The sequence below is a fragment of the Anolis carolinensis genome, unplaced genomic scaffold (genome assembly GCF_035594765.1).
Source record: "Anolis carolinensis isolate JA03-04 unplaced genomic scaffold, rAnoCar3.1.pri scaffold_7, whole genome shotgun sequence".
Lineage (NCBI taxonomy): Eukaryota > Metazoa > Chordata > Lepidosauria > Squamata > Dactyloidae > Anolis > Anolis carolinensis.
The window spans coordinates 14,594,113-14,610,263 of record NW_026943818.1 but is presented as its reverse complement, the minus strand read 5'-3'; the positions used below and the strand labels follow the sequence as shown (position 1 = coordinate 14,610,263).

At 38.7% G+C, this 16,151-nt stretch overlaps 1 protein-coding gene across 3 annotated transcripts in view; it reads right to left on the bottom strand.

Moving 5' to 3' along the window:
* The window catches only part of nup214 (nucleoporin 214), a 59,712-nt gene extending 43,561 nt beyond the window's left edge, over positions 1 to 16,151 (bottom strand). Inside the window, exons 1-11 of one of the 3 annotated variants that reach the window (XM_062959029.1) lie at positions 15,296 to 16,151; positions 11,772 to 11,967; positions 8,533 to 8,684; positions 8,242 to 8,431; positions 7,650 to 7,720; positions 7,415 to 7,478; positions 5,891 to 5,994; positions 5,602 to 5,708; positions 3,243 to 3,309; positions 1,224 to 1,350; positions 333 to 494 (exon numbers count right to left, since the gene is read on the bottom strand). In XM_062959029.1, coding sequence (XP_062815099.1) covers positions 333 to 494; positions 1,224 to 1,350; positions 3,243 to 3,309; positions 5,602 to 5,708; positions 5,891 to 5,994; positions 7,415 to 7,478; positions 7,650 to 7,720; positions 8,242 to 8,431; positions 8,533 to 8,684; positions 11,772 to 11,967; positions 15,296 to 15,472 — 1,417 coding nt within the window. In that variant the 5' untranslated portion in view covers positions 15,473 to 16,151. The remainder of the gene's footprint in view (positions 1 to 332; positions 495 to 1,223; positions 1,351 to 3,242; positions 3,310 to 5,601; positions 5,709 to 5,890; positions 5,995 to 7,414; positions 7,479 to 7,649; positions 7,721 to 8,241; positions 8,432 to 8,532; positions 8,685 to 11,771; positions 11,968 to 15,295) is intronic. The other 2 variants (XM_062959026.1, XM_062959028.1) reach the window with 2 other exon arrangements.

The following is a 16,151-nucleotide window of genomic DNA, read 5'->3' as shown; positions in this document are numbered from 1 at the left end:
CGGTGGTGATGGGCACACTGGGTGCCGTGCCAAAAGATCTCAGCCGGCATTTGGAAACAATAGACATTGACAAAATTACGATCTGCCAACTACAAAAGGCCACCCGACTGGGATCTGCAACATCATCTGAAAATACATCACACAGTCCTAGACACTCGGGATGTGTTCGACTTGTGATTTTGTGATACGAAACCCAGCATATCTATCTTGCTGATACAAAATGTATATGTTTCTATTCTATTCTGATGCTTGTACATTTTCTGTTGCTGGCCACAAATAAATAAATAAATATATAAGTGTAGTTGAGCATTTCTTTGGATGCAGGGACTTACCAGCCGCCTTTGCTCCTCGCTCCCCTTCTGCCGACAGAGGCTCCGGCGTCACGAGGAGGGTCCGGACCCCGGGGTTTTGGTTGACCATATAGAAGGGACACAGCACCCCATCTGTCGAGAGGAGCAACAGGACCGGGGCCGGATCCACAGACTTCTCCTCACCTGAAAATAAAAAAAGGCCCCATAAGCACCGAGCGAGAACACCTGTCCATCAAAGACTTTGGCCTCAAACCATTTCAGACCCAGAAATATCTATCTTCTATATATATATAAAAGAGTGATGGCATCACGGCGACCGACAAAACAACAAAACTACAGGCCCCCCAACTTCGAAATTTGACAACACAACCCATCATCCACGCCTCTAGGTTGATACAACAAAAAGAAAAGAAAAATAAAGTCCTAATTAGAGAGAGAGGAATAATTGCTTTTATCCAATTGCTGCCAGTTAGAAGGCTAAGCTCCTCCAACTTGGTCTCCTAGCAACCCAATAAAAAATAATAAAAAACACTAAAAAATAATAAAAAACACTAAAAAATTAATACAATAAAATACTATAATAACAGAAAATAACTAAAAATAATACAAGAAAATAATAAAATATAATATTTAAAAAGATAACTTACAATAAAATTAATAAAAAATACAAAAAACATCAAATAAAAATGACACAACAATTTTTAACCAATACCACCACCACTTTGCCACAGCAACGCGTGGCCGGGCACAGCTAGTGTTTTATAATATTTTACTTTACTGTATTACTTCTATTCCTAGACACACTTCTCCGTAGATAAACATATCTCAAAATGAGGTGTGACTTAGAACCGCAGGCAAATCTTGTATGAGTTTTTGTTGTTACTCGTGGTACTGGAATGAGGTTGCACTTACTGATGACGATGGGGCTGTTGCTGGTGTAATCGATGGCCAGTCCGATGGGCAGCGTGTCGTCGCTCTTGTCCGTCACGGGCAGCTCGGCTCGGCTGGAGTCTTCCAGGACCCACAGCTCCCAGTTGTTCTGAAAAGGGGCACAAGGTGAACCCACGGGCTATCTCGAGCCTCGTTGTGGCAACGGGAGGCTGAAGGAAACCTCCACGCCACTGAAAGAGGCAACAAGAAACCGCCTCCTCTTCTCAACTTTGATATTTGAAAGATCCAGGCTGTTGTGACTCAGCCACAGCATAGCCCAGGGGTCCCCAAACTAAGGCCCGGGGGCCGGATGCGGCCCTCCGAGGTCATTGACCTGGCCCCCGCCCTCAGATTTATAATATAATATATTGTATATACATATAATATTGATAATAACATTATAATGTAATACAATATCACACTAATAATAATACCATATAATAATATTAATTATATATTCTATATTACATTCGTATAATATTACTAATAATATTACAGTATAGTGCTATAGTTCAATAAAGTAATATATAATGCTAATATTGTGCTATGCTAATAATATAATATATTGTATGTACATATAATTTGAAAGCCACTCTGAGTCCCCTTTGGGGTGAGAAGGGTGTGATACAAATGTAGTAAATAATAAATAAATAAATAGATAAATAAATAAATTTTAGACTTAGGCTCGCCCAAAGTCTGAAATGACTTGAAGGCACACAACAACAACAACAACAACAACAACAATAACAACAACCCTAATTAACTTGACTATCTCATTGGCCAGAAGCAGGAGCACGCTTCCCATTGAAATCCTGATAAATGTATGTTGGTTAAAATTGTTTTTATTTTTAAATATTGTATTGTTCTTTCATTGTTGTTGTTGTTGTTGTTGTTTTTGCACTACAAATAAGACATGTGCAGTGTGCATCGGAATTTATTTGTATTTTTTTTTTAATGAAAATCCGGCCCCTCAACAGTCTGAAGGATTGTGGACCGGCCCTCGGCTTAAAAAGTTTGAGGACCCCTGGCATAGCCAGAGTGAGGATGAAGAAGGGGATTCTGGGTTTCAGATACAAGAGCCAGCTGAGTCAGATGATGGGATGCAGGATGAATTTCAGGATGATGGCATGGGAATGGGAATACAGGCTTGAGAAATGCAGTTTGAGCAGAATGAACTGTTGGCCCCACAAGCCATAGATAACAGCCAGAACGACATTGCCGTGGGAATTAATGAGCAAGAGATGTCTCAAGCCCTGGTGTCTTCAGCCCCAGTTCAGGTGCGAAATAATGAGGACCTTTGAATTATCTAGGGCAGACCGGTTGTTATGGAAGGGAGTTCAGCTTCGTAGGAGTGTGAGGCAAGAGAAAGAGGAATGCATTTCTGGGGTGCTTTTAAAAGTGTGTGTTTGCAGATAGATTTTTGTCAAAGCAAATCCTCGCTTCATCTGCGTGGATGTTCTTGCTTCATGCTTAAGAAAAGATTATTGTTCCTGGATCTTTGAAACCTTTGGGCCTTGGTTCTTTGGGATTTATCTGTTACTGTTTTGGCTTATGGACTTGTGGATTTTTTATTGACTTTTTTATTGCCTGCTTGATTTATATCTGCTTTTGTTCAATAAAAAGTTGGAGGATATTGGACGAACGGATTTTAAACACGTTTTATGTTTTATATTTTATACTGTATTTAATTGGTTGTATTTTTTATATGTTGTTGTTTTTAATGATGTATCGGCATCGAATTGTTGCCAATTGTACGCCGCCCTGAGTCCCTCCGGGTGAGAAGGGCGGGATAGAAATATTTGAAATAAATAATAAATAAATAAAACTACAAAAGACTTTCTCCGGTGTCCGACTGGGTGTCTATAGCAAGGTGAACTATTCTGAGGTGCGACACAGGCCTCTGACTCACACACACACCTTGCACCTGGCCTTGCCAAGGTGACCCTATGTCCACACGTATTCGAACTGAATGGGATGTCATCCCAATAAGCAGAACGTTACCTGGTCGCCTTGCCTCGCGAGGATGCTGACTTCCGTGGAAGCCGCCGAAGCGGCCAGAACCAGATCCCTTTGAAAACAAAGAAAACAAAAAGGCTCCAGGTGGGTGTTTTCTTAGAGAGGAAAATATACAAAATATAATAAACTAGTCTACACTGCCATATAATCCAGTTCAAATCAGATAATATGTATTTTATAGGTAGTGTGGAAGAGGCCTCAGTGAACTCTGCCTGTCCCCTGGGTATCAGGAGATGAAGTGGGTGGGGCCTACCCTTCTGACTGGCAGCCAGGGGGAGAACGGCTCTTCCTAGCCCTCTGTAATTTGGACTTTATTTTTTCTAGATTTTTTTGATTGAAAAACATAGATTGGGACTCTGTCTTTTGTGGAATTTACCCTCATATGTTTCCAAGTCTCTGCAAACCCTATATAGATATAATTATCTATATAAAGAGAGATGTTTCGATAGATATGAATATATTCTTACCTACCTATATAGAGGGCTTGCAAATATTACAGGGGGAAACGAACACACAAATATATACATGTCTTGCAAATATTGTAGGGGAAATGCTCACACACACACACACACATATAGAGAGGATTTGCAAACGTTTCAGGGGGAAATGCATATGTGAAATTAGTATATATAATGATAGATCTATATCTAGCTCTGCATTGTTTATATAGGCATTGAATGTTTGCCTGTTACTATGTTGGAAGCCGGCCTGAGTCCCCATGGGGAGATAGGGCAGGGTACAAATGAAGTTTTTATTATTATTATTATTATTATTATTATTATTATTATTATTATTATTATATTATGACACAGCAAACAAGATAGTTATGCTGGATTTCGTATCACAAAATCACAAGTCGAACACTTCCCAAGTGTCTAGGACTGTGTGATGTATTATTATTATTATTATTATTATTATGACACAGCAAACAAGATAGATATGCTGGATTTCGTATCACAAAATCCCAAGTCGAACACTTCCCAAGTGTCTAGGACTTTGTGATGTATTTTCGGATGATGCGTGCAGATCCCAGCAGGGTGGCCTTTTGCAGTTGGCAGATCGTAATTTTGTCAATGTCTATTGTTTCCAAATGCTGGCTGAGATCTTTTGGCACGGCACCCAGTGTGCCCATCACCACCGGGACCACCTGCACTGGTTTCTGCCAGAGTCTTTGAAGGTCAATCTTGAGTTTTTCCTGTTGTTTTTCGTCAATGCGACTGTCACCTGGGATGGCGACATCAATGACCCAAACCTTTTTCTTTTCCACAACTGTGATGTCTCCTGGGCTGCAAGGATCAGGCCTTCTGTCTCCTTCCTTCTTCAGGGTCCCATTCGTGAGCCATCACCAGGTCTTCTCCTGATCAGCTTTTCCTTCAATTTTGTCAAGGAACTTTCCATGCAATGTTTTGTTGTGCCAGCGGTCAGCTCTAGTTTGTAGTGTGGCTTTCTTGTACTGGTTTTTGGTCTGCTGTGCTTTGAGGAGTTTCTGATTTTTGACTTCAATCAAAGCAGGTTCTTCACTTTGCTTGACATCTTCTGCCAGGCCATGTTCTTCTTCTTTGACTGCTTGTTTGACTTGTAAGAGTCCTCTGCCCACTGACCTTCTAGGCAGATAGAGCCGGTCAACATCACTGCGAGGATGCAGTGAGTGATGAATGGTCATGAGTTTTCTTGTTTTTCTGTCCAAAGTGTCCAGTTCCATCTGTGTCCTGTTTATGATGCCAGCAGTATATCTTATGACAGGTATGGCCCAGGTGTTTATGGCCTTGATGGTGTTGCCTCCATTGAGCTTACTTTTGAGAAATTTTCTGACCCTTTGTGTGTATTCTTTGCTGACCACAGTTTTCACATGTTCATGCTTGATGTTGTCCAGCTGTAATATGCCCAGATATTTATAGGCCTCTGGCTGGTGACACTTTATTGTTTGGCCATTGGGCATATTTATGCCCTCACTTTCCATGATTTTTCCCTTCTTCAATGCCACTGTCGAACATTTGTCCAAACCAAACTCCATGCTGATATCAGTGCTAAAAATTTGTACAGTGTTGGTCAGAGACTGGATTTCAGTTTCCGTTTTTCCATACAGCTTCAGGTCATCCATGTACATTAGATGTGAAATTTTGTGAGAATTCTTAGATGTTTGATAGCTGAGATTTGTTTTTATTATTATTATTAATTATTATTACTACTATTCAAGCTCCAAACAAGGTACAATATCCATCCACAACAGCCTTGTATGTCACTGGATGTACAGAAAGCCCTCCCTCCACTCCACCCTGGGCTGTAAAGCCAAAGTGCAAGGAGAAGGGTAGCTTTTCCTGGGCTCCCTTTTGTTGACACTCACCACTCTTCGACGTAGTTCAGGAAGTAGTGATGCTGCCTCTCTGTGCAGCTCCCGTAACAGGGCTCCATGAAATTCACAAACAGCTCCGGCCTTTTCTCCTCCTTTTTCTGAACGGAGAAAGAACAGAAAAGGTGAGATGCAGCGAATCTGGACATGACGTATTGATGAAAGGCATGGGAACCTCAATGGGAGGTGAGCTTCCTTCCCTGCTCTCTCTTCTATTTTAATGATTTATGAAACACTTTTCATCAGAATTGAAACCCAAAGCGGCTCACAATTCCAAACGTACCGGCAACACGGCCATCACCACTTCGGGAGACGTCTCCAAGGTCCCATCCGCGGCAGCATAGACGATGGTGAAGACGTAAGTCCCGATCCACAAGACGTCCAGGACTGGGAAGGGAAAACAAGCATGACAAATAAGCACATAATAATAATAGTAATAATTGAGCATATCCTCAGCTGCTGCAAGAAAATCGCACAGACAGACTACAAACAGAGGCACAACTATGTGGCCCAAATGTCTCAATGTTAATAATAATAATAATAATGGAAACAACAGACATTGACAAAATCACGATCTGCCAACTGCAAAAGGCCACCCGACTGGGATCTGCGCGCATCATCCGAAAATACATCACAGTCCTAGACACTTGGGAAGTGTTCGACTTGTGATTTTGTGATACAAAATCCAGCATATAGATCTCATGTGCTGTGTTATACTATGTCTTTATGTCAATTAATAATAACAATAATAATTATAATAATAATTCATCACACAGTCCAAGACACTTGGGAAGTGTTCGACTTGTGATTTTGTGATACGAAACCCAGCATATCTATCTTGTTTGCTGTGTCATAATAAAATAATAATAATAATAATAATAATAATAATAATACATCACACAGACCTAGACACTTGGGAAGTGTTCGACTTATGATTTTGTGATTCGAAATCCAGCATATACATCTCATTTGCTGTGTTATACTGTGTCCTTTTGTCAATAATAATAATAATAATAACAATAAGGGTTGGAAGAGACCACTTGGGCCATTTAGTCCAACCCCCTTCTTCTTTTGTGCACCAAAAGCACAAACAAAGCACCCCTGACAAATGGCCACCCAGCCACAATGTTGTTAATAATAATAATAATAATAATAATAATAATAATAATAATAATTATTATTATTATTATTATTATACATCACACAGTCCTAAACACTTGGGAAGTGTTCGACTTGTGATTTTGTGATTCGAAATCCAGCATATACATCTCATTTGCTGTGTCATACTAATAATAATAATAATAATAATAATAATAATAATAATAATATGAAATCCAGCATATCTATCTTGTTTGCTGTGTCATACTACTACTACTACTACTACTACTACTAATAATAATAATAATAATAATAGATACATAGCCACTTTGGATCTCCTTTGGGAGAGATGAAGTGGGGTATTAACAACAACAGCAACAACAACAATAATACATCACACAGTCCTAGACACTTGGGAAGTGTTCTACTTGTGTTTTTGTGATATGAAATCCCGCATATACACCTCGTGTGCTGTGTCATACTCTGTCTATGTGTCAGTAAAATAATAATAATAATAATAATAATACATATACACTAGATAAACATTGTAATCTATGTAGTAAATTTATTGATTAGCCCTTAAGCCATATCACAGGCTTATTAAACCATATAGTAAGTTGATTAAAACACTTATAACAATACAGTAAATAAATATAAAATTGTAATCTATGTGTGTAGCAAGGCCACTTGCTCCAAAAAAATGCCGTACCTTTGACAGGATTATCCGAATCATAGAACGGAGGGCAAGGGATGATTTTTTTCTCCTGAAGGTTCTGAAAAAATGAGCAAAGAGGATGCTTCAATTCATAATAATCACCACCATAATAATGCTTCAATTGCCTTCCATTTCATTTCACGGCTTGCTGTTTCCCTTTGCCACACAACCCATTCAAATCTTCAAAGCGCACCATATTCGTATTTATTCTGTTCAGGCATCTACTTACCGGCAGATACTGGACCACGGTGCCGTTCTGTTTGCCCACCGCCAGCTGCTTCCCTTTGGGGCTCCAACACACTGGAAGCGAGAACAAAAAGCAAAAACAATCGGGTCGGTTTATACTCAAGTATATACGGTAGTCTCATTGCAAAAACCACACGTGATAAGAGAAAAAAATAAACACTGATCTGAACTCGGCGCAAACATCTCTGTAAAAATGATCTCAAATTACAGTAGAGTCTCACTTATCCAACATAAACGGGCCGGCAGAACGTTGGATAAGCGAATATGTTGGATAATAAGGAGACATTAAGGAAAAGCCTATTAAACATCAAATTAGGTTATGATTTTACAAATTAAGCACCAAAACATCATGTTAGACAACAAATTTGACAGAAAAAGTAGTTCAATACGCAGTAATGCTATGTAGTCATTACTGTATTTACGAATTTAGCACCAAAATATCACGATATATTGAAAACATTGACTACAAAAATGCGTTGGATAATCCAGAACGTTGGATAAGCGAGTGTTGGATAAGTGAGACTCTACTGTATAATTGATGAAAAATACTTGCTGGCTTGTGTGATGTAACCCACCTGACGTGACGGCCACGGAGGCGGGGAGCGTGGCAAACACCTTGACCGAATCGGTCACCTGCAGGACGGAGACGCTCCCGTCGGACAGGCAGACGGCCAGCATGGCGGCGTTCACGGGGTTCCACTTCAGGTCGCTGACCAGGGCCGCCGGCATCTTCTGGTAGGCAAAGGGACGCTTCTGCGGCTTGGCCTGGCCGGAGGGAAGGAAAGAAGAAACCCACAATCCGTTGTTATTTTCCTGACCGAATCAAACAAACCATCTCAATGGGTGGGGTGTAAGCCGCGACTCACCTGGTTCACAAAGGTGCGGACGTCGAAAAAGCCGATGAAGGAGCCGACCTCGTTGGAGGCCATGCAGACCGAGAGGGTCAGGTTGTCGCAGCTCAGGGCCAAGTGATGGACGCGGAACTTGGTGGGGACAAACAGGCCCTGGACGTTCTCAACTGCAAGAGGATCAGCGGAAATATCAGCAACCCTTCAAAACTAACAAAATGAACTTCAACAGGGACAAATGCAAGATACTTCACTTCGGCAGAAAAAATGGAAATCAAAGATACAGAATGGGGGACGCCTGGCTTGACAGCAGTGTGTGCGAAAAAGACCTTGGAGTCCTCGTGGACAACAAGTTAAACATGAGCCAACAATGTGATGCGGCAGCTAAAAAAGCCAATGGGATTCTGTCCTGCATCAATTGGGGAATAGCGTCTAGATCCAGGGAAGTCCTGCTCCCCCTTATTCTATTCTGCCTTGGTCAGACCACACCTGGAATCACACTGGGTCCAATTCTGGGCACCACAGTTGAAGGGAGATGTTGACAAGCTGGAAAGCGTCCAGAGGAGGGGACTAAAATGATGAAGGGTCTGGAGAACAAGCCCTATGAGGAGCGGCTTAAAGAGCTGGGCATGTTTAGCCTGCAGAAGAGAAGGCTGAGAGGAGACATGATGAGAGCCATGTACAAATACGTGAAGGGGAGTCATAGGGAGGAGGGAGGGAGCTTGTTTTCTGCTGCCCTGCAGACTAGGACACGGAACAATGGCTTCAAACTACAGGAAAGGAGATTCCACTTGAACATCAGGAAGAACTTCCTCACTGTGAGAAGGGCTGTTCACCAGTGGAACTCTCTGCTCCAGAGTGCGGTGGAGGCTCCTTCCTTGGAGGCTTTTAAGCAGAGGCTGGATGGCCATCTGTCGGGGGTGCTTTGAATGCGATTTCCTGCTTCTTAGCGGGGGGTTGGACTAGAGGCCCATGTGGTCTCTTCCAACTCTACTATTCTATGATTCTATGATTCTATGATTCAAAGCAGGCACTTGTTATTAACAATTAAAATGACACTATAATAATAGTAATAATACACTATTATAATTGTATATCTATATTACATGTAATATTACTAATAATATTGCAATATAGTGTTGTGGCACAATATAGTTATATATAATGATTATATTGTGCTATGCTAATCTATATACAGTAGAGTCTCACTTATCCAACATAAATGGGCCAGCAGAACGTTGGATAAGCAAGTATCTTGGATAATAAGGAGGGATTAAGGAAAAGCCTTTTAAACATCAAATTAGGTTATGATTTTACAAATTAAGCACCAAAACATCATGTTATACAACAAATTTGACAGAAAAAGTAGTTCAGTTCGCAGTAATGTTATGTTGTAATTACTGTATTTAGGAATTTAGCACCAAAATATCACGATATATTGAAAACATTGACTACAAAAATGGCTTGGATAATCCAGAGGCTTGGATAAGCGAGGCTTAGATAAGTGAACTCTACTGTATATTGAAAACACTGACTACAAAAATGTGTTGGATAATAAAGAACATTGGATAAGCGAGTGTTGGATAAGTGAGACTCTACTGTATAATGCTTATATTGTGCTATGCCAATCTATATCTATATACAGTAGTCTCACTAATCCAAGCCTCACTTATCCAAGCCTCTGGATAATCTAAGCCATTTTTGTAGTCAATGTTTTCAATATATCGTGATATTTTGGTGCTAAATTCGTAAATACAGTAATTACAACATAACATTACTGCATATTGAACTACCTTTTCTGTCAAATTTGTTGTATAACATGAAGTTTTGGTGCTAAATTTGTAAAATCATAACCTAATTTGATGTTTAATAGGCTTTTCCTTAATCCCTCCTTGTAATCCAAGATATTCAATTATCCAAGCTTCTGCCGGCCCGTTTAGCTTGGATAAGTGAGACTCTACTGTAAATGTAATGTACGTTTGTAGGACTGAGTAAACAACAAAACCACTGAACCAAATCACACCAAATTTGGCCATAAAAGACATAGTCGTCCAATCTATGTCTTTCAAACAAAACAAAAAAAAACCCTAGAAAAATAAAGTCCAAATTAGAGGATGAGGAAGAGCTGTTTTGTCCCCCCTGGCTGCCGGTCAGGAGGGTATTCCAGCTCACCAAACAAGGATTCCCATAAGAAGAAAACAGCCAGTCTTTGAGACTGCAAGGCTATTCACTGCTATTCCCCCTGGCCAACAAAGGATTCCCCATAAGCCACAGCAACGCGTGGCCGGGCACAGCTAGTAATATAATATATTTTATGTACATATAACTTGTAAGCCGCCTTGAGCCCCCTTCGGGGTGAGAAGGGCGGGATATAAATGTTGCTAATAATAATAATAATAACGCAGACTGTGCAAGGAAACCGACGAAACCATGGATCATCTCCTCAGCTGCTGTAAGAAAATCGCACAGACAGACTACAAACAGAGGCACAACTCTGTGGCCCAAATGATTCATTGGAACTTATGCCTCAAGTCCCACCTCCCAGCAGCAAAGAACTGGTGGGATCACAAACCTGCAAAAGTATTGGAAAATGAGCACGCAAAGATACTGTGGGACTTCCGAATCCAGACTGACAAAGTTCTGGAACACAACACACCAGACATCATAGTTGTGGAAAAGAAAAAGATTTGGGTCATTGATGTCGCCATCCCAAGTGACAGTCGCATTGATGAAAAACAACAGGAAAAACTCAGCCGCTATCAGGACCTCAAGATTGAACTTCAAAGACTCTGGCAGAAACCAGTGCAGGTGGTCCCGGTGGTGATGGGCACACTGGGTGCCGTGCCAAAAGATCTCAGCCGGCATTTGGAAACAATAGACATTGACAAAATTATGATCTGCCAACTGCAAAAGGCCACCCGACTGGGATCTGCAGCATCATCCGAAAATACATCACCCAGTCCTAGACACTTGGGAAGTGTTCGACTTGTGGTTTTTGTGATACGAAATCCAGCATATCTATCTCGTTTGCTGTGTCATAATAATAATAATATATTAATAATAATAATAATAATACATTACACAGTCCTAGACACTTGGGAAGTGTTCGACTTGTGATTTTGTGATACGAAATCCAGCATATCTATCTTGTTTGCTGTGTCATAATAAAATAATAATTATTATTATCATTATACAGCCAGCCTGAAACCAAATCCCAGCTTCCGGGTGGTTGTGTGTTTGGAAAATAGGAAACACACCTATTTTGTTGGGCGAATCCCCAATCTGGATCTGCATCAGGAGGTTCCTCGTCTGGAAGACCTGCAGCCCGGCCGCACATCCAGCAAAGACCAGGCCGTATTTGTTGGAGATGGCGAGGAGGCTGGAGCGCTCCTTGGGCAGCTCCTCGGGGGCTTCGAAGAGCCGCACTTTCTTCAGGGCCCGGAACTGGAAGTCCTGTAACGCAACAAGAACAACAATGAAACGTCCATCGTGCTCCAAGGCAGCCCAGTTTGGTTTCCAAATACACCAAACCCCAGATTCTTTCCTTGGCCAATTAAACATCAAATTAGGTTATGATTTTACAAATTAAGCATCAAATCATCATGTTATACAACAAATTTGACAGAAAAAGTAGTTCAATACGCAGTAATGCTACGTAGTAATTACGGTATTTACAAATTTAGCACCAAAATATCACGATGTATTGAAAACACTGACTACAAAAATGCGTTGGATAATCCAGAACGTTGGATAAGTGAGACTCTACTGTACATATAATATTGATAATAATATTATAATGTTATACAATATAATACTAATAATACTATATAATATTAATTATATGATATATATTACATATAATATTACAGTATAGTGGTATAGTTCAATATAGTAATATATAATGCTAATATTGTGCTATGCTAATACAGTAGAGTCTCACTTATCCAACACTCGCTTATCCAACGTTCTGGATTATCCAACACATTTTTGTAGTCTATGTTTTCAATATATCATGATATTTTGGTGCTAAATTCGTAAATACAGTAATTACTACGTAACATTACTGCGTATTGAACTAATTTTTCTGTCAAATTTGTTGTTAAACATGATGTTTTGGTGCCTAATTTGTAAAATCATAACCTAATTTGATGTTTAATGGGCTTTTCCTTATTCCCTCCTTATTATCCAAGATATTCGCTTATCCAAGCTTCTGCCAGCCCATTTAGCTTGGATAAGTGAGACTCTACTGTAATATAATTTAGTAAGAATAATGTTATACTGTGTAAATAATATAATAATGTTATAATGTGTGAAACAGTGTAGTAATAATAGTAGTAGCAATAAACCATAACCTAATTTGATGTTTAATAGGCTTTTCCTTAATCCCTCCTTATTATCCAAGATATTTGCTTATCCGGCCTGTTTAGCTTGGATAAGTGAGACTCTACTGTTATATAATTTAATAAGAATAATGTTATACTGTGTAAATAATATAATAATGTTATAATGTGTGAAACACTGTAGTAATAATAGTAGTAGCAATAAACCATAACCTAATTTGATGTTTAATAGGCTTTTCCTTAATCCCTCCTTATTATCCAAGATATTCGCTTATCCAAGCTTCCGCCAGCCTGTTTATGTTGGATAAGTGAGACTCTACTGTACATACAAATAATAAAAAATAATAAAAACACTAAAGTAATAAAAACAAATAATAATAAAAGAATAAAAAATAAAATAAATACAAATAATACAATAAAAATAATAAAAAAACACTAAAAAATTAATACAATAAAATACTATAATAACAGAAAATAACTAAAAATATTACAAGAAAAGGATAATAAAATATAATAAATAAAAAAAACAAGTTACAATAAAATTAATTTAAAAAAATACAAATAACGTCAAATAAAAATTCCACAACAATTTTTAACCAATACCACCACCACTTTGCCACAGCAACGCGTGGCCGGGCACAGCTAGTATATAATAATAATAATAATAATAATAATAATAATAATACAACCCTGAGGTATTTCCAGTACGGAAGGGACAGTCTAGGCCAGGGGTCCCCAAACTAAGGCCCGGGGGACGGATGCGGCCCTCCGAGGTCATTTACCTGGCCCCCGCCCTCAGTTTTATAATATAATATATTGTATATACATATAATATTGATAATAATATTATAATGTAATACAATATAACACTAATAATAATACCATATAATAATATTAATTATATATTCTTTATTACATATAATATTACTAATAATATTACAGTATAGTGGTATAGTTCAATATAGTAATATATAATGCTAATATTGTGCTATGCTAATAATATAATATATTGTATGTACATATAATTTGAAAGCCACTCTGAGTCCCCTTTGGGGTGAGAAGGGTGTGATACAAATGTAGTAAATAATAAATAAATAAATAGATAAATAAATAAATTTTAGACTTAGGCTCGCCCAAAGTCTGAAATGACTTGAAGGCACACAACAACAACAACAACAACAACAACAACAACAATAACAACAACCCTAATTAACTTGACTATCTCATTGGCCAGAAGCAGGACCACGCTTCCCATTGAAATCCTGATAAATGTATGTTGGTTAAAATTATTTTTATTTTTAAATATTGTATTGTTTTTTCATTGTTGTTGTTGTTGATGTTGTTTTTGCACTACAAATAAGTCCCCTTTGGGGTGAGAAGGGTGTGATACAAATGTAGTAAATAAATGCAGCAAATAAATAAATAATAAATAAATACATTTTAGACTTTGGCTCGCCCAAAGTCTGAAATGACTTGAAGGCACACAACAACAACAACAACCCTAATTAACTTGACTATCTCATTGGCCAGAAGCAGGACCACACTTCCCATTGAAATCCTGATAAATGTATGTTGGTTAAAATTATTTTTATTTTTAAATATTGTATTGCTTTTTCATTGTTGTTGTGGTTGATGTTGTTTTTGCACTACAAATAAGTCCCCTTTGGGGTGAGAAGGGTGTGATACAAATGTAGTAAATAAATGCAGCAAATAAATAAATAATAAATAAATACATTTTAGACTTTGGCTCGCCCAAAGTCTGAAATGACTTGAAGGCACACAACAACAACAACAACAACAATCCTAATTAACTTGACTATCTCATTGGCCAGAAGCAGGACCACACTTCCCATTGAAATCCTGATAAATGTATGTTGGTTAAAATTATTTTTATTTTTAAATATTGTATTGTTTTTTCATTGTTCTTGTTGTTGTTGTTTTTGCACTACAAATAAGACATGTGCAGTGTGCATCGGAAGTAATCCGGCCCCTCAACAGTCTGAAGGATAATTACTATTATATTATTACAGTAGAGTCTCACTTATCCAAGCCTCTGGATTATCCAAGCCATTTTTGTGGTCAATGTTTTCAATATATCGTGATATTTTGGTACTAAATTCGTACATACAGTAATTACAACATAACATTCCTGCCTATTGAACTACTTTTTCTGTCAAATTTGTTGTAAAACATGATGTTTTGGTGCTTAATTTAATTTAATGCTTTTAATATTGTGATTGTGTTGTGTTGCTTATAATAATAATAATAATAATAATAATAATAATAATAATAATAATAATAATAATACAACCCTGAGGTATTTCCAGCACGGAAGGGACAGTCTAGGCCCTACTTCGCGCTTGACTGAGGCGAAAGTAACGGCTGTTCTACCTGAGGAAACTCTTCCGCCTCACTTCCGCGCCCCTTCCGCCCCGCCTCACCTTCATTTCCCGCTCGGGAATCACGTCCATGTCGTCGCCCATCTCGCTCTCTTTTCCCTTCCTTTCCGCGTCGCCGCCGCGCCTCACATCCTCGGCCGGAAAAAGGAAACAAGAACGAAGCTTCCGCTTCCGGAGGCGCTCTAGGCCGACCACCCCCTTCTCTCTTTCCCTCGCCATAGAGAACGCCGCTCCGGAAGCCTAGACAGAACCTGGAAAAAAAAAGGAGGCGGGTCGTGACGTCTTCCTCGGCCCCGCCCACTCTCCAGGCCAAAGAGTTAGGATTAAATAGACACGGCACCGCCATATCGACTTCTGGTTTCCATATGACTTTTTATTGTTTATACAGTAGAGTTTCACTTATCCAACACTCGCTTATCCAACGTTCTGGATTATCCAACGCATTTTTGTAGTCAATATTTTCAATATATCGTGATATTTTGGTGCTAAATTCATAAATACAGTAATTACTACATAGCATTGCTGTGTATTGAACTACTTTTTCTGCCAAATTTGTTGTCTAACATGATGCTTTGGTGCTTAATTTGTAAAATCATAACCTAATTTGATGTTTAATAGGCTTTTCCTTAATGCCTCCTTATTATCCAACATATTCTCTTATCCAACATTCTGCCGGCCCGTTTATGTTGGATAAGTGAGACTCTACTGTATTATGGGACGACCATAGAGATAGGAATCTATAGAAGCGCAGCACTTCTGTGTTTCTTTAGACACTGAATTATAATTCCACATTTACTTGTATAAGTGAATTATAGTTTTATAAAGTATAATTCATACTTTATAATTATAAAGTATAATTATAATTATAAAGTATGGAACCCAATGATTTGGGTATGAT